At 40.7% G+C, this 20148-nt stretch overlaps 1 protein-coding gene across 1 annotated transcript in view; it reads left to right on the forward strand.

Annotated features, from left to right (window-relative positions):
* Positions 1-20148, forward strand: part of LOC131356325 (Fc receptor-like protein 5) — a 148281-nt gene that overhangs the window by 77867 nt on the left and 50266 nt on the right. Inside the window, exons 8-9 of the mRNA XM_058395230.1 lie at positions 2804-3100; positions 10869-11144. Coding sequence (XP_058251213.1) covers positions 2804-3100; positions 10869-11144 — 573 coding nt within the window. The remainder of the gene's footprint in view (positions 1-2803; positions 3101-10868; positions 11145-20148) is intronic.

A 20148-nucleotide genomic window follows, 5' to 3' on the forward strand; every position in this document is an offset into this window, starting at 1 on the left:
TCAAAAGTAATGCCGGTGTTGTGTCCAACTCTGTTTGGGGATCTGTTTCCCCCTAGCCCCGCCCCCAGACATACTTTCTTCCAGAAGTCTACAATATAAAGCTAACACTAAGTACATTTATAATCGGAACTTAGTTGATCTTACCTTAAGTGTCTTCAACTATCTGGATGAGTTGTGACTTTTGTCTTGCTGTAACACGGTCCTGACAAGAGCAGAACATCACATGGACTACAAGCAGGAGACTCGAGCATGGAGGGGAACCGCTGTCTGATCTGAACTGCGCATACATGAGGAATTTTTTGTTCAGTTAGTTACAGCAACACCACAACGTCTGAACTAAATTGAAACTTATATATAAATAATAATTCCTGCCCATCGTACACATCCCCACACATCCAAAAACTCCTATCCAGATGTTTGAATATTGAACTGCATATCTACATACAAGAGGGAGAGTTATAGTCAGACACTGTGGTGGGTCTCTTTATTAGAACACAGGAAGTGGTAAAGCGGCACAGCTTTAACACCTCTGCTCTGTCAGTCAGTCATCAAATGAAATGAAACAGCCTTTATTTGTCACATATACATTACAGCACAGTGAAATTCTTTCTTCGCATATCCCATCCTTGGAGGTTGGGGTCAGAGAGCAGGGTCAGCCATGATACGGCACCCCTGGAGCAGAGAGGGTTAAGGGCCTTGCTCAAGGGCCCAACAGTGGCAACTTGGCGGTGCTGGGGCTTGAACCCCTGATCCTCCGGTCAACGACTCAGAGCCTTAACCACTTGAGCCACCACTGCCCCTCAGTGTATCAGAGGGACAGGATGGAGCTCAGTCCACTCTCTGTGATGCTCTGTGAGTAAATGTTCTCTTTGTGTCTTCATTAGAGTGAGTGGTGGGGTATAAAGTTGTTCATCTGCAGTCTGAATGTCCTGAGTGATGAGCTTATTGTGTGATTAGGACATTGTGTGTACTTCAGCATGACTGCTCAGGTGGATCAGTGTCTCCATATCTGTTATGAGAAGGGTTTAGTTTGATGTGTATCTACTCTCAGTAACTATGATAGTTCAACAGGTAAGAGGACAAGTAGAGCGAGTTTAAAACACGAGTCTGGATTGTTGGAATCTGTCTGATGATCATTTTCCGGTGTTGTTTCCTGTTTAAAAAAAGGTTTTTGCAAAACATTTAGTATTCACTAGACTAACTGAGAAATTATAACTATAATTTCCATTTTTGTTACTATTATGGTCTGTACAGGGAAACATGTTCACTGTAATACACACTAATTCCAAACTAATGCACAGCACTTAAAAAAAAAAAAAATCAAAAATTATTCTGTACTAATTACCACAAACTATTATTTCCATGTTAAAAATTAGAGCAATAATTATGTAAGAACAAACACTTCTCATTAGTCCTGTACAAACACAGAGCAGTTACAGTGTTAGAGGCCTGAGAACAGAGAGCAGTTTGAGGATGTGGTTTATTTTCTATTTTAATGCAGTGGTGTAAATTTATTGGAGGAGGTGTGAAGATGGAAGTGTGAAAACAATAAATAACTTTTTAACTGTTGATACTGTGGGTACATTTATGACATCAGAGGACTCTTTTAAAGCCAAAAAGTGTATACACAGTAATACTAAAAATGTACTATTAGTTTAATTGGGTATACAATTCTGTTACTATACTATTTCTGCACTGTCCCCTAACCCACCCACATTCACTTGTGATATGTGATTTGTTGTATTTTGCTTTATAATACCATTTTAAGTTGGTAAATTTGATTCATGAAGGGATGTAACATCAAATAATGCTGGGATGGTATTGAGGGATGACACATGTGCCAAGAAAACATTGATAGGCCACCATAAGCAGCCTGAACCGTTCACATAAGGAAGTTAGTGTCATGGATTCATGCTGTAGAAACTAAATTCTGATCATCTACTTCATGGAACAGACTTTCTCCTATCTTTAAATAGTTCTGTTTAAATCTATTACAAAGTGGATAATGTCAGGATTTAAAAAAATGTCATGCAGCTACCAGTAAAGTGTTAAAGTCACTTTAGATTCACTTTTCAACCGCAGGCCTCCACCAGTCTGGCCACACTTCTCTGTCCTCACTTTCCACACTGTAGAGAATGTAATGCGAGATATTTCCATCATTTCTCTATATTTTGTTTATTTATTATTTAGATAGGTTAAAATGCATTTCTTGCTGATGGTAGTTTAGATTTCTTGCATTTGATTTAATCTTGTGGGTTCTGTGTGTCTAAAATGTGCTTTTTTTAATAGTCTGAATATTTTCCATATTTTCATCATGTTCTGTTTCTGTTCCCTTTTTAGTGCTGATTTCACTTATACCAGTGGCTCAGGCTCAAGGTGATTTATATATAGTTCATCCTTTATCTTGCTTCCATATTTAAAAATTGAAGGTTGTGCATGATTTGTTAATTTGTTCCTTGTTTATTAATGCAGTTTTTATAACCCTAATCAAAGGATGGCTGCAACATCAGATTTAAATAAATAGTTTTACACTCAAATAGGTTTATGCTGCTTAAATGTCTTAATATATTAAATATAAAACAGCACAAGTTTAATGACAGCAGCACAAGAGAGCAACTGACATAACTAGTGCTAAATAAAATGCTCTATGATGCCCCTGATTTCTTAATATTAAGTACGTTACACATATCAGTATCAACAAGTAACAAAAACATGTACTCACACTCACTCTAAACATGATATTAGTAGTGTAGACTTGGGAATGACTTTATGTAAGGTTTATTAACAACAGAATGTTTTATAGGGAGTCCTAAAGCTGTGGTGTCCATAATGCCTGATTTACATGTCTTCATTGGAGAGATTATTACTCTCAGATGTGACATACAGGGAGGAGGAGACACTCAGTGGACTTACAGCTGGAAGAAAATTAATAACAAAGTCTACACAGATGGAAGTAAGAGATTCTACACAGACAACACAATGCAGGAGTTCAGAATCCAGTATGTTAAAGTCTCTGACAGTGGTACCTACACCTGCAGAGGACATGGGAGAGACTCTCAGAGCTCAGAGATCAGTGATGCTGTTACACTGACTGTATCAGGTGAGTCTGTGGGTGTTTTTATTTCTTATTTAATATGTTAACATTATTTTTTAGGGTTCAGATTTTGAGCCATCAGTAACTGAGTCCTTGTTTCTTTAATGTTGACTTTCACTTCCCTGTCTAGTAGACACCAATTTCTTTGACAAGAATCATCATGCATTATTTAGTAGGATCTGGGTTTTATATTAAGTTTGCTATTCAGTAAATCTTGTATTTTTGGTGTCACTCTTTCTCAGAGCACCTTTCTCTGTGGGCAGCTTCTTCATAGCCACCTTTAAATCTTTCTTGAAAACATTAAAATTTAGTTTCCGAATAGGTCCATTAATAATAATAATAATAATAATAATTATTATTATTATTATTATTATTATTATTATTATTATTATTATTATTATTATTATTATATAACTCTCTTAACTGTCTTTGTTTATTTGTTCAATTGTCTATAAAGCAGTTTGGGTCAATTCTGTAGTTTAAAAATGTCCTTGTATAAATGTATAAATAAATGTGTAAATAAAGGTTGACTGGATGTGACGTCAACGTATAGTACTAGAGGAAAAAACTTATATTTTTAACAATTTTGGACTACCTCACAAATATTCAATAAATCAGCAAAGCTTTTTTATTGGTTTATAATAAATGAAGACTGATCCTGCTTTCCTTGTTGGACTGAATGGAAAATGATCATTACTGTTTCTCAGTTAGATGATTATGTTCAGCTTCACAATGTCTGTAGATTTTTTTTGTCTGTCTGTCATGGCTTTACTGTACAATGTGATGTTTTTGCTCATTTTTAAGAAAATGCAGATATGTTCAGATGTTGGTGCAGGATTTGTGCAGGATCCATAAAATAACAATCTAAAATCAGCAATGTTTCTACACTTCAATCCAATCATGAATTTTGTAAAACAGAAAATATACTGACTACCTGCCGTGTAAGAAAACATACAACTGTAAAATCTTGTATCAAATGTTAAATAAAAATGTTTGTTTTAGACACAAAGCATCTGTTAGACACAGTGAATCTACTGCTTATGTTGTAAAGTGAAAAGCAGCTCTGACTCCTTCATCATTTCATACCAACAGCAAAACCCAAACCGACTGTGAGAGTGAATCCTCAGAGCTCCGTCTACACTGGAGACACCGTCACTCTGAGCTGTGAGCTGCAGCAGGGGACTGGATGGGAGTTTCACTGGCACAAAAATAATCAGTGGTTACAGAATCTGAACAGTGAACAAGAGAACACACTTAAAGTGACAGTCGATAATGCAGGAGAAACAGAGTACTGGTGTCGAGCACGCAGGAGAAACTACTACAGCTACTATAACAACAACTATTACCGTGACTACTCCACAGAGTTTAGTGATCCTGTCAAGATTAGACTGAGAGGTATGTCATGATGTTTTTACTGTTTTCATCACAGGTTTATTAAAGCAAAAAGATTTGGTAAGCAAAAATATTGCTTATTTACACTGATCAGGCATAATATTATGACCACTGACAAGTGACGTGAATAACACTGATTATCTCCTCATCATGGCACCTGTTAGAGGGTGGCATATATTAGGCAGCAAGTTAACATTTTATCCTCAAAGTTGATGTGAAGAAGGTGGCCTGGTCTGATGAATCACGTTTTCTTTTACATCACGTGGATGGCCAGGTGCATGTGCGTCTGGGGAACACATGGCACCAGGATGCACTATGGGAAGAAGACAAGCCATCGGCGGCAGTGTCATGATTTGGGCAATGTTCTGCTGGGAAACCTTGGGTCCTGCCATCCATGTGGATGTTACTTTGACACGTACCACCCACCTAAGCATTGTTGCCATGTACACCCTTTCATGGAAACGCTATTTGCTGATGGCTGTGGTCTCTTTCTGCAGGGTATTGCGACATGACACAAAACAAAAATGGTTCAGAAATGGTTTGAAGAGCACAACAACCAGTTTGAGGTGTTGACCTGGCCTCAAAATTCCCCAGATCTCAATCCAATCCAGCATCTGTTAGATGTGCGGGACAAACAAGTCTGATCCATACATAAGTTAAAGGATCTGCTGCTAACATCTTGGTGCCAGATACGACAACACACCTTCAGGGATCTAGTGGACTCCATGACTTGACAGGTCAGGGCTGTTTTGGACCAACACAATTTTAGGCAGTTGGTCATAATGTAATGCCTGATTGGTGTTTATTGTTATTCCTTGTTGTTCCTTGTTATTGTTATGTTCAAAATAATTTTAAAATACATATGTGGCTGTTGAGATCCTTCAGGACAGAGGAGTTTGTTTTGCAGTTTTTCTGTAACATGACAAGTTGCATTGTTATATGTATTCATTAAAGATTGAGTAAAATAGAGGCTGGTGAGAAAACGACAGATATTTGGGACACATCCCCACCAGACCATCAGACGGCAACCACGCACATATATTTTGAACAGTTTCTGTTTTGTTACTGTTTTCTTTGCCATGTGGGTTTTTGTTCAGATTCATGTCTTGTCTCTGCCCCGTCCTGTCATTGGTTGTTGCTCTAATGTGTCTGGATTATACTCATCTGTTTTCAGTTTCACCCTTGATTTGTCTGTGTATTTAACCCCTTTGTTTAACCACATCTTTGTCTTGCAACTGATGGCACGGTGTGTTTATTCTGCCACAGCCCTGATCTAGTGTTTGTTTTTGCTTCCTTTCTGTGTCACAGTTTGTAGCTTCTCTGTAAATAAATGACCTTCTACACTTGTATCTGCCTCCAGCCCCATAATTCCACAACGTTAAATTTAACAATAAATGGATCAAAAGTACAATTCATTTGTTAATAAATTAAACTGTAATCATTGGCACATGCTGTTATAGGAAAATAATCTGTTCTTCAGGATGGAAACAGTAACTCGGCTTCATAACACCAGCACACCACTCTTACTATTACTATAGACTGTTTTATTACTTAAACTTAAATTATTAACTTTGTTAATAAAAGGGAAACAGACAGTTTACAGTACAGCTAAAAACCAGAAGTCTTCAACTTGTGTGAAAAATAAAAAAAATAATTTACTTTATTACAGCCCTCAGACAGCATAGAATAATAACTCCTTTATCTTCAAAAACTGCTGTAAAGTCTTAAGGGTTAAACACAAATTTACAGTAATTAAAAAGATAAAATAATGCACAAAATCTGCCCCATGCTATAATCTTAATTATCATTTTGATTTCATTTAACTGTTGAATCTTTGTACAAATTATTTTGAGAGTTAATTTTTTGTGCAAATAATATTTATTTGTCATTTGTGGCTGATGAGATCCAGTGAAAATGTTTAAAAATGTTACTGTCACAACATTGCTCACTGTTTCCCCTAACAGCCTGCAGAGGAACCCCGACTTCCTTTACTCTATTTCTGGTATTATGGACATAAAACATGTGGACATGTGACGTGAAGTATCATTTGTGTGTTTTCACATAAGCGCCATAAGAGTAGGCTTTCCTGTGCTGGTGCCCAGCTCTGTGCTGGACCTGGAATGAGAAGTCTTGCAACAAGAGAAACCATCTAGTCACCCTGGTGTTGGTATCCTCTGCCTGCTCTGGTTGGCTCTTTCTTGTGAGGGGGAAGCTACAGAGGAGATGTCTGAAACAAAGCAATGGTAGTAACTTGCTAGACCCAAGAAGGCATGTACTTGTTTTTTGGTGGTGGAGCACAACTCGACCACTGGTTGATGCAGTACCCCAGTTACTGTGGCTCTGTCAGCCCTGGATGCCATTTGCAGGGGTTTGTCTGGAGACTTTCCAGAACCTCCCCCAGATGGAATAAGTGGTTGGACCACATGGAGGAGTGGATGACAACATCATCCAGGTATGCTGTGGTGAAGGTTGCTGGTAGGTAAAAGGAAGGACCCGGTCCTGTCAGTGGTCATTGGCAGTGCTGAAGGCCAGTTTTTGTTTGACATCTGGGGCTAGGGCCACCTGTCATTATCCTTTAGTGAGGTCCAGATTGGAGATGAAAAAGGAAGGACCCGGTACTGCGGTACTGCCAGTGGTCATTGGCAGTGCTGAAGGCCATTTTTTGTTTGACATCTGGGGCTAGGACCACCTGTCATTATCCTTTAGTGAGGTCCAGAGTGGAGATGAACCAGGCCTTCTCCAGGGGCTCCACAAAATCATCCACTCAGGGGAGGGGATAGATGTTGATCTCTGAGATCCGGTAGACCCCCCGTAAGTCATTGCAGAGGCGGATGGTTCCATCTGAGGCATCACCACAATGGGGCTGGACCACTGGCAGATGGATTTCTTGATGATTCAACATTCATTCCACCACTGTTGAATCACCATCCCAAGAGGGGTTTTGATCTCATGTTGCACCAGCTCGGTGAGTCCCGGTACCAATGAAAAGACATTGTAAAACTAGTCTATCAGCTCTGTAAGGTCTTGTTGCTGGACTGGTGTGAGATCATCTCCACTCTTCAAACCAGGACATAGACAGATCAAGGCAATCCATTTATTTAAGATTTTAAAATGGTAGATTTGTATGTCTGGCCATTTACCTGCTTGTCACAATCTCTAATTTACAGGTCTAACTGTCTTGAGGACTGTATATGGGCCCTTGGCAACATTGGAGACCAGCAGCATCAACTGGTCGCAGGGTGAAACTCCCGTGGCTGGGCTGGCCAGATGTAGACCCTTTTCTGGGCTTGCTGGGTTGCTTATGTGTATTTTTTCACAATGGGTCCCATGCAATCAATCCAGGCCTGCATGTCCTGGAGTTGATGACTGACCGGAACAGGAGCTCTAAAGGGGTAAAGCCGGTGGACACCTGGGGTTTCTCCCAAACAGCAAAGAGGACATAGGGAAGGAGGCAATCCTTCCTCATCTACCACCTTATACAGCATCCTCTTGAGGGTCTAATTGAAAAACTCCATGAGTCCATCTGTCTAAAGGTGGTAGACTCACAGGGCTCACCCCTACTTTCTGTGTGAGGGTATAGTCCATTTCTTACTAGAAAGTAGGAGGAGGGCATGGGCCAAGTAGGGTCAGTATTGACATCCTCAACTTGCAGCACCTGACCCCAGCAGTGCTTCAGCTGGTCATTCTCCTTTTGCTCCTTCCCAAAACTCCCCTCTCAGGTGGCCTGTTGTAAGATAGACCAGACAGGGTTAGTTGAATGGGGTGACTCACCTGAAGTGGAAGCATTGGCATCCAGTTCCTCTAGCGCCATGCATGCCAGCCACCCTAGGAACTTGGGTTTCTGGGTCACTTACCTTTTTGTGGCAGTGGTGCCTGAGTAGCAAGGGGACACGGAGGTCGGGGATAAGGCCAATGAGGAGAGCCCATTCACCAGCTGGGCTATAGATCTTGACTTTTAGGCACATCGTTGAGTCCCAAGATGCGGCGGCTCTCTGGCATCCATCTCTCCCTGGCCAGCTCTGAGATCGGCCAATCTCCAGGGTGGCCATGGTGTACTCCAAGGCATTTAGGAACTCCTTGGGGTTGGTGGGCCCTTTAATCCTTATGGCCTTCCAGTCCTCCGCAGATAGAGCCCACAGAAACCGGGTACTGAGTGGATCAAGCTGCAACCAGCACCAGCCAATTCTCAGTAGCTTGTCCATTTGCAACTGGAGATTTAACGTTCATTTGTAGTAGTCACTGGTGGCATTAACAGGCGAGTGGCCACAGCATATGAGGATTTCCTCCATCATTTTAATCCATCATAATATTGGGTTTCCTCTGGGTCTATGGCAAAATACGCCAGCTGAGCCTCCCCGCTGAGTAGAGGAGCCAGGATGTCTGCCCAGTCCTGTTTTGGCAAGTCCACAGTATGCTAAAAGGTGTCTAGAAGAGCCTCCATGTCGTCTTAGTGTGCCAGCATTGAGCATCATGGCGAGGGTCAGAGAGAATGACTGATGTGGCCTGGGGGCCCTTGCAGCGAGCCAGTAGCTCCTGCGTGGTGCTCTTAATGCTCTGGGCCAACTCCTGGGTGACTACATGCTGGTGGGTAAGTGCTGGTAGATCTATTCCATATTTCTATGTTTGATGCCCGCATTCTCCACCAGTGTAGGGCACTCTAGGAGGGGGAACACACAATGTTGTGTAATGTAAGCATCGTTGGGATAGAAGTTGTGATTTCTTCCACTTCAACTCTGCTGGTTGTAGTTCCTTCTGATTACTGCGCAACACATCTTACAGCCAAAGAGCAGGACAAGAAGTCTCCCTGGGTTTAGTGGACAGAGGGCAGAGAAGATCTATGGTTGAGGAAAGAGAGGAGAGAAAAGTGTCTGTAGCCCAGGAGTCCAAGGATAGGGAGGAAATGGAGTCAGGGTCAGGAAGAGATGAAACGTGTGACGTGTGAAATCCAGATCCAGGACATGTCCTTGTGTGTAGAAGGACAGCTGTTGAATGACAGGGAGAATGAATTTAGAGTCATAAGGCAAGAAGACTGAAACTTCTCAGATGAGATGCTAAAATCACCAAGGAGGTTGTCAGAAGAGTGTTGTCAGACAGCAAGGCACTGAGGAGTGTGTACATTTCTTCCATGAAGTCTCCTATGGGACCAGAGGGGCAGAAGACAATGATGAAGTTTGATTGGAAAGACAACAGCAAACCTGTAAAATGACCCCTGCCTATGGGGATAACCAGGTCTTGATTAGCACCAGAAAATCAAAGATGTAGTTTAACAAAGAAAATGAAATCAAGAGGTAAAGCTGTAACTTTAAAAGGTTTTTTGACATGTAAAAGTCTTCAGAACAAAAGAGTTTAGATTTTGGATAAAATGCAAACTCATTCATTCACTAATCAAATAAAAAATTTAATCTTTGGCATATTGTTTTGGTATATTTAATATCTATATTAAGCTGGGTCTTTTGTAGTTAAACAGGGCTGTGTAAAATTGTAAAGTGTTGCTATAAGATATCATGACTGCTGACAGATGATAGTTACACTGACTGTATCAGGTGAGTGTGTGAGGATTTCTGGGGCCACATGAAAATGTATAAAAGACATTCATAAAAAACTTTGTACTGTATATCAAATAAATCCAGAAAAAATATATATTTCCTGTGTAACAGAGAGACCACGGGCAGTACTGAGTGTATCTCCACAGAGCTGGCTGACTGAAGGAGACTCAGTGACTCTAAGCTGTGAGGTTACAGACTCCTCTACAGACTGGACATTCAGCTGGTACACAGTTGTTCCCTACAGAGACGGCTTAACTGGAATAAATAATAATGGTGGCTATAGCGTGTATGTGGAGCTCCTCTCAGACAGCAGCAGAGGATCTGGAGGCAAATACACTCTCAGTCCTGCTGCTCTTAAACACACAGGAGTTTATATGTGCAGAGGAGAGAGAGGAGAACCAGCCCTTCACTCACAGTACAGCAATCCACAGCCACTATGGATCACTGGTGAGGAAAATTAACTGTTGTGTTGAAGTGTAGAATAAAAAAATGCAAACGTAAGATCAGATTAATGCAGTTTTTAGATCCTAATATGTATACAGCAGTGAAAGAGTCCAAAGAGCTGGTGGAGGATTATTGTCATGATTTTCCTTGTGTTCTCCTGTATGTTGTGATGTCTCCACCCCTTGCTATTGGGTCATTTTTCTGGGTAACATACAGGACTCAGGAGATGATTGAGGATCTTTGTGCAGGAGAATTCTACGTTCTCAGAGTGTTTATTCTCAGAGAGTATTCTACGTTTTTCAGAGTGAAAAGAAAATGTCTTCCAAACAGATACAAAAGATTTTTTTTAGTGTTTTTTTTCTTAATTTACATGACTCTTTTCTGTGTTTAAGGTGAATCTCCTCCAGTTTCTCTGATCATCAATCCCAGCAGAACTCAACACTTTACTAATGACTCTCTCTCACTGAGCTGTGAGGACCAGAGTAACTCTACTGGATGGACAGTGAGACGATACACACACAGTGAGAGAGTGTTAGATTGTTCACACTGGGGATCAGTTACAGGATCTACATGTAACATCAGCTTCCTCTCCACATCCTACACTGGAGTTTACTGGTGTGAGTCTGAATCTGGAGAAAACAGTAATCCTGTCCACATCACAGTGCATGGTGAGTCTTCATGTAGTGTATTTAATGTTTCATTACAGATTATTTAGAATTCCAAGTGGGAAGAATTGTTCAATCTGACAAAGACAGTAGTTTTTCCCCTTTAATACATTTCCTACGATTTCTATAATTCTGAGTAAGGATATCTGTGTTTCTTTCCAGACTGAATACAAATTCACAGTTACCAATAACTAATCAATAAGAGATGTGACTGAACATTATGAATAGCTCTGATTATGTTGATTACTGTTGTGTTTTAATCAGGCTCATATATATAAACATACAAACAGTTCAGCATGAAAAAAAACATTATAATAATTATTATTTATTCTGCTTCAGGTCCATCAGGTGTAGAAGCTCCATTCTCAGTGCTCATGCTGATCTGTAGTGTGGTGACGGTCTCTCCGTATCTGCTGGTGACCATCATTCTGCTGCTCATATGTTACAGAGCTCGAGGTAAGAACTCTTTCAGTACGTCTCTACACTTCACATAACGAGCATCATGACTTTAATTATTGTGAGAAAAACATCTTCACCTGAGGAAAAGTAGAAAGCTTTTGTCTCACTCTTCTTATTTTAAAAGCAAAAATCTACACTTCAAATACAATTCAAATTACAATCACCCTTTGTAATAAACTAACAAAACTGCCAGTGAACACGTCAACCACCACATGTGTTTCTGCTGACGCCTGCTGATGTCTTAAACTGTGTTTAGGACAATATTAAATGCAGTTTGGTTTCTTTTCTGCCATAATCACCTGGAATAAACTTTGAAATGAAAGAAATGACTTTTTAAATTTCTTTAACAGCTCACACTGATGAAGACAGAATTGAGAATGCAGTCATAGAGGAGTGAACAAAGTTCATCTATAAAAAGAGGATATATTTACTGGAAAAATAATTTCAGAATTTCTTCTCCTTTATGGTTTTGTGTGGATTTTAAAATAATACTGATTTCTAATTTTAATATCCTGCTATTATTTTCTCAGCATCTTATAGACACCCTCACTGTTCTGAATGGATTTGTTTAGCTAAAGCCTGTAAACCTCCTCATGAGGTGAAAGTGATCATGTGTGTAGTGTTCAATAAGCCCTACATCCAGCTTTGTATGCAATATAAAAACAAGTTTATTGACTGTTATCTAAAATATGGTGCTGAACTAATATTGTGTTTTGAGTTTTCTCAGTACTGCTGTTTTATTTTATTTCGCTATCTAGTTAAATAACGAGTAGACGTAAAATCCCAGTTAGATTTTGATGTTAGATTTGTTTGACTTTTCAGCTGTGTGAACTTTAATTGTAGTTGTTTGAGGAGATTTATGAATGAAATGTTTTATCAGTTAAATAAATACATCATTATCAGTTCACTGCTGCTATATTGTTGTCTTTTCATTGTCTCATAATGTTTCTTGTCTCCTGCTGTAACATTGGAATTTCCCACATAGGATTAATAAAGTTTTATCTTAAAGACAGATAACTCGATCCTGCAGTATTATTCAGTGTCAGTAGAGGATCTCAGTGCAGTAAAGGTCAGGAGTAAATGAGGAATCAAACAGAAGTGTTATTACTCTTTCTGCATGTCTACACACTGGTACACTGATGTACAGGACTAACACAACACTGAAAACCAATCAGGAAATCAACATTACAGCCAATCAAAAGCTACTTATGAAGTGAAGTACATGGTTTCAGTGTAAAACTCTGCTAGACAACATCATCATAAGTGCATTTCTTCCCAGTCCTGGCAGAGGGAGTAAGACAGTCAGGGTTAGAGGTTTGTAAATCAAGCTTAGACCTAAATCAGTGTTGTATATGAGCACTAACACGGTCTACAGAATTGGGGTGAATTGTTGCTAGATGTCTGCAGTGAAGAACATCACACACTTCTTCTAATGAAAAACTGTAACATGAAAATAATTCTTGTATATTTTACTGTATTAATTAACATTAAATCCTGTTTGTTACTCTGAGACCATGCTACACCGACAGCAGCCAGCAGAGGGCAGCAGTGGTGCACACAGTGATAGCAGGAGAACAAATTAGAGACTTCTCCAGGATGATTAACCTGGATTTCCTGAACCTGTCCAGCAGTATACTTAAGACCAGACTTTGACACAGCCCTTTGCTACACCTTTGTAGAGGAGTGACAGATATGTTATGTTGGTGAAGACTCTCTGTACAAGAATGATGACTCAGCTGTAATAAAATATCAGAGTAAGGATGTTTATTTACAGTGTCTGTGATGTACAAATAGTCCAAAAGTGAACCACAATATCTTAATATATAATAAAAAAGAGAATAATATACACCTTCCAAACAGAGAAACCACAAGCAGTACAAGCAGGAATAAGCCTGTAACTAGTACTTCCGGACATCTTTCAAAATAAAAGTTCTGCAGTTCTGGGGTTTCACTCTGTAACTGAGTCCACAATGAAACAGTATGTAGTAGTTACAGTATCATTTGTGTACGAGATTTTATAATTCATTTCTCATGGAAAAGAAAAAAACATCTGGCTGTTAGACATCATTAGTGTGTGTTATGAAGGAAAATGTGATATTCAGAGAGAAAACTATTTGTGGGCTCAACTAAAGCTCCTCATGTTTTGTTCCCTATATCAGCTTACATTTAAAACTATTCTACAACAAACCACATGATAGATATCAGGTCTAATAAAATATTACAGGGATTTAAGGAAACTCTCACATGTAGTGATGTTTCATCCATGATCCAATCATTCTCCTTCACTTCCATGTACTGACTCATTATTTTATTCTCTTAAGTCTCGACTGTGTAAAACACATGACTGCTTCAGCAGATTGTTCCTGCTTTTTAAAGACTGCATTATCGTGCAGGATGTGAAGGAGCAAATCATTGGTTGGATGTATTGAAGAATCCACCCCTTACTAGTCAGGATTAAAACCATACAGCAGTTACCACTAGAGGGAGTCAAAGACATTTTATTTTCACTTTTCAATCACTGACCACCACATACTGAGTTACTGTAGCCTTCCTGTCAGCTCCAAGCAGTCTGACCATTCTCCTCTGACCTCTCTCACCAACAAGACTTACTTTATGTTTGTGTAATCTATATAGACTGGTGTGTGTGTGTGTGTGTGTGTATATATATGTCTGCATGAGTGTATTTTCATTTCATTTTTCATTTCATTTCATTTCGTATGCATTGTGCTGCTGCTACATGAATAAGCAAGTATATAAAAATAAATAACCTAGACAGTGAAAAAATTAATGTACATTTAGATATTTCGCTTATTTACAAGTGTCTTCATAAGTGTATTAACATGAAATTATACATAAATATAATACAAGAAGAATATATTGAGTATGAATGTGTTCAGTTATGTGAAATGTAATAGCTGTAACAGTTTTTATTTGATTGTCCAATAGGAAGTTTCTCCTGTTATGATGGATCTGTTATGAGCCAATCAGAAAAGATTTGTGTAGGGAAGAGACTGGTGTGAGAATAATGTGCTCCAGAACTGTGTAGAGTGTTGAAAAGTGCTGAAATGAGTTAAAATAAGGATTTCTTTGAGAATATTTCCATGTATCCAGTTACTAAACCATAAGTAAAGACTTTAGACTCGTTGTTACGAGCGGACGTCATTAACTGGGACTCCAGGTCACTGGTGTTTAGTCAAGTAGCTTTTATTGTCATTTGAAGCACATACAGCTGGTACAGTACACAGTAACATGAAACAACGTTCCTCCAGGACCATGGTGCTACATAAAACACACAACTACAGGAGACAACACAGAACTAAGTTCACTACACAGACCTACACAGTACTACATAAAGTGCATGTGTGTAAACAGTGCAAGACAGTACAGTACAGTACAATAACTGACCAGGGACAGTGCAGCACTGACCACTACACAGTTTTGTAATGAATAAAGTGCAATAGTAAAATGCTGTGGATGTAAACACAATACACAGTTAACAGAAAAAACAGATCATTGTGTTTTATTGTTGTTGCAGCAGTCTACAAATAGAATTACAGTATCTCACAAAAGTGAGTACACCCCTCACATTTTTGTAAATATTTTATTATATCTTTTCATGTGACAACACTGAAGAAATGACACTCTGTTACAATGTAAAGTAGTGAGTGTACAGCCTGTATAACAGTGTAAATTTACTGTCCCCTCAAAATAACTCAACACACAGCCATTAATGTCTAAACCGTTGGCAACAAAAGTGACTACACCCCTAAGTGGAAATGTCCAAATTGGGCCCAAAGTGTCAATATTTTGTGTGGCCACCATTATTTTCCAGCACTGCCTTAACCCTCTTGGGCATGGAGTTCACCAGAGCTTCACAGGTTGCCACTGGAGTCCTCTTCCACACCTCCATGATATCACAGAGCTGGTGGATGTTAGAGACCTTGTGCTCCCCCACCTTCCGTTTGAGGATGCCCCACAGATGCTCAATAGGGTTTAGGTCTGGAGACATACTTGGCCAGTCCATCACCTTTACCCTCAGCTTCTTTAGCAAGGCAGTGGTCATCTTGGAGGTGTGTTTGGGGTCGTTATCATGTTGGACTACTGCCCTGCGGCCCAGTCTCTGAAGGGAGGGGATCATGCTCTGCTTCAGTATGTCACAGTACATGTTGGCATTCATGATTCCCTCAATGAACTGTAGCTCCTCAGTGCCGGCAGCACTCATGCAGGTCCAGACCATGACACTCCCACCACCATGCTTGACTGTAGGCCAGACACACTTGTCTTTGTACTCCTCACCTGGTTGCTGCCACACACGCTTGACACCATCTGAACAAAATACTTTTATCTTGGTCTCATCGGACCACAGGACATGGTTCCAGTAATCCATGTCCTTAGTCTGCTTATCTTCAGCAAACTGTAGGCTTTCTTGTGCATCATCTTTAGTAGAGGCTTCCTTCTGGGATGACAGCCATGCAGACCAATTTGATGCAGTGTGTGGCGTATGGTCTGAGCACTGACAGGCTGACCCCCCACCCCTTCAACCTCTGCAGCAATGCTGGCAGCACTCATACGTCTATTTCCCAAAGACAACCTCTGGATATGACACTGAACACATGCACTCAACTTCTTTGGTGGACCATGGCGAGGCCTGTTCTGAGTGGAACCTGTCCTGTAAAACCGCTGTATGGTCTTGCCCACCATGCTGCAGCTCAGTTTCAGGGTCTTGGCAATCTTCTTATAGCCTAGGCCATCTTTATGTAGAGCAACAATTCTTTTATTCAGATCCTCAGAGAGTTCTTTGCCATGAGGTGCCATGTTGAACTTCCAGTGACCAGTATGAGAGGGTGTGAGAGTGATAACACCAAATTTAACACACCTGCTCCCCATTCACACCTGAGACCTTGTAACACTAACAAGTCACATGACACAGGGGAGGGTAAATGGCTAATTGGGCCCAATTTGGACATTTCCACTTAGGGGTGTAGTCACTTTAGTTGCCAACAGTTTAGACATTAATGGCTGTGTGTTGAGTTACACTATATTGCCAAAAGTATTCGCTCACCCATCCAAATAATCAGAATCAGGTGTTCCAATCACTTCCATGGCCACAGGTGTATAAAATCAAGCACCTAGGCATGCAGACTGTTTTTACAAACATTTGTGAAAGAATGGGTCGCTCTCAGGAGCTCAGTGAATTCCAGCGTGGAACTGTGATAGGATGCCACCTGTGCAACAAATCCAGCCGTGAAATTTCCTCGCTCCTAAATATTCCACAGTCAACTGTCAGCTGTATTATAAGAACGTGGAAGTGTTTGGGAACGACAGCAACTCAGCCACGAAGTGGTAGGCCACGTAAACTGACGGAGCGGGGTCAGCGGATGCTGAGGCGCATAGTGCGAAGAGGTCGCCAACTTTCTGCAGAGTCAATTGCTACAGACCTCCAAACTTCATGTGGCCTTCAGATTAGCTCAAGAACAGTGCGCAGAGAGCTTCATGGAATGGGTTTCCATGGCCGAGCAGCTGCATCCAAGCCATACATCACCAAGTGCAATGCAAAGCGTCGGATGCAGTGGTGTAAAGCACGCCGCCACTGGACTCTAGAGCAGTGGAGACGCGTTCTCTGGAGTGACGAATCGCGCTTCTCCATCTGGCAATCTGATGGACGAGTCTGGGTTTGGCGGTTGCCAGGAGAACGGTACTTGTCTGACTGCATTGTGCCAAGTGTAAAGTTTGGTGGAGGGGGGATTATGGTGTGGGGTTGTTTTTCAGGAGCTGGGCTTGGCCCCTTAGTTCCAGTGAAAGGAACTCTGAATGCTTCAGCATACCAAGACATTTTGGACAATTCCATGCTCCCAACTTTGTGGGAACAGTTTGGAGCTGGCCCCTTCCTCTTCCAACAAGACTGTGAACCAGTGACCAAAGCAAGGTCCATAAAGACATGGATGACAGAGTCTGGTGTGGATGAACTTGACTGGCCTGCACAGAGTCCTGACCTCAACCCAATAGAACACCTTTGGGATGAATTAGAGCAGAGACTGAGAGGCAGGCCTTCTCGTCCAACATCAGTGTGTGACCTCACAAATGCGCTTCTGGAAGAACGGTCAAAAATTCCCATAAACACACTCCTAAACCTTGTGGACAGCCTTCCCAGAAGAGCTGAAGCTGTTATAGCTGCAAAGGGTGGACCGACATCATATTGAACCCTATGGATTAGGAATGGGATGTCACTTAAGTTCATATGCGAGTCAAGGCAGGTGAGCGAATACTTTTGGCAATATAGTGTATATTGAGGGGACAGTAAATTTACACTGTTATACAGGCTGTACACTCACTACTTTACATTGGAGCAGAGTGTCATTTCTTCAGTGTTGTCACATGAAAAGATATAATAAAATATTTACAAAAATGTGAGGGGTGTAGTCACTTTTGTGAGATACTGTATTTGCAAAAATTGTAGAGGGAGTGTAATGATGTACAGTTCAGCAAGTGTGTGTGTGTGTGTGTGTGTGAAAACTGAAAATTAACTCACACTACAGTCGATAACAATTAATAAATAAACACCAATCCCTCTCTCTCTCACTGCTGCATGATTAAGGAGATCTGAAGCATGTTGTTTGATCGTCTCCTCGGCTGTGTCTTTGCTCCATTTCATTACTGCAGCTGCAAGAGAGGAAAAAGAAACAATTCTATATAGACCATTTCATAAATGTAAACAATAACAAACACATAATAACGGCACATTCACCTATTTCAAACGTAATTATTTTCTGTGTTCAGAAATGTCTCTGAAGGTGAGGTGAAGTTTGTTGCCATGTTGCTGTGAACTCTATGGGGCTATTAGCGATCTGCAGAATGCTGACCCCGACGGTCTGTTTATTATCGCTGGACAAGTCTCAAATCAGTATTCTCTAAATTCTATGGACATGTGGACTTAACACGCTGGATCTTGTTTACACAAACATTCCTGGCACGTCCCATGTGGAGCCCCGCCCCCACCTCGGCTACTCAGACCACATCTCTGTTATGTTACTTCCAGCATACAGACCGCTGGTCAGACGCTCTAAACCGGTTCTAAAACAGTAGAAAACCTGGTCAGCAGGAGACACCTCTGCTCTTCAGGACTGTTTTGAGTTCACTGACTGGAATATGTTCAGGGAGGCTGCAACAAATGGAGACTATCAACTTGGAGGAGAACACGGCATCAGTGACCGGCTACATCGACAAGTGTACTGATGACATGACCGTCTCCAAGACCATCACCACACACTCCAACCAGAAGCCATGGATGACCGCAAAGGTGCTGCTGAAGTCTACAGGCTCAGCCTTCAGATCAGGGGACAAGACGGCCTTAAAAATTGCAAGGGCCAAACTGTCCCGAGTCACAAAAGAGGCAAAGAGCGCATGTCCAGAGAATCCATGACCACTATAAGGACAGTGGAGATACCCAGCACATGTGGCAGGACATACAGGTGATCATCAACTACAAGACAACATCACCTGTCTGTGACTCCTCAACACCCACAACTGAACTGTACTGAACACACACACACACACACTCTCTCTCTCTCTCTCTCACACACACACACACACACACACACACACACACACACACACACACACACACACACAACTGTGTAACACAAGTGGTTCTCCTGTTACTGGTTTATTTGAAGACTTTTCCTCAAATCCACCGTGAAAACTAAACACAGTAACAACAAAACACAACAAACACATTATCTTGACACACAGTGAAAGCGTGAGGAACAGAAGCAATGGCAGTTTACAGACAGAAAATACAGACAAATAAACAAATACCTCGTTGGCTGCATGCTGTGAGAAAGAGAAATAGTCTTTAAATATTCTTTATGATAATTTAAGTTCTTTTTATGACTAGAATAAACTTTTATCAGAGCATCCATAATGTCCGTGCTTACCGCTAACTGTCTTCACTAAAACCCCTCCCGCTAAATCAGCATCTGCACGAGACCGGGAACCGAGGCTTCAAAATAAAAGTCCCGCAACATACAACAAAAAAAACAATCTATAAAGGTACAAATAACAAACACAGCTTAACTTCAATTACAAAATTGATTTTTATAAAAATGTAAACAAAATACATAAACTGAATAAACAATATTAAAGACAGCAGATGCACATCTATCCAACAGCTAGCTTTGTCCCATCATGGTAACTAGCTACCGTTAGCTAAACGCTGGTTTCAGTCAGAGTTAGCGTTAGGAGCTAACCGGGCATTACTTTAGAAAACTGCCATAGCAGAAGAAAATATTCCCAACTGTAACGGTGCCGTTAGCTCGTTTCTGCTTGATTTAACATGACCGTCATGTAGGACGGCTAACGTGCTAGCTAGCTAACCTGGCACCGACATTTGTAGCTAGCTAACATTAGCCCTAATGCTAGCTCGACGTGTTAGTTGCCTAGCGCTTAGTTATTTAGACAAAGCTTGTTCAGTCTCTTCTGCTAACGTTACAGTTGTGAGGATTTTCTTCTGCTGTGGCAGTTTTCAAAAGTAATGCCGGTGTTGTGTCCA

Source organism: Hemibagrus wyckioides, linkage group LG07 (genome assembly GCF_019097595.1).
Source record: "Hemibagrus wyckioides isolate EC202008001 linkage group LG07, SWU_Hwy_1.0, whole genome shotgun sequence".
NCBI lineage: Eukaryota > Metazoa > Chordata > Actinopteri > Siluriformes > Bagridae > Hemibagrus > Hemibagrus wyckioides.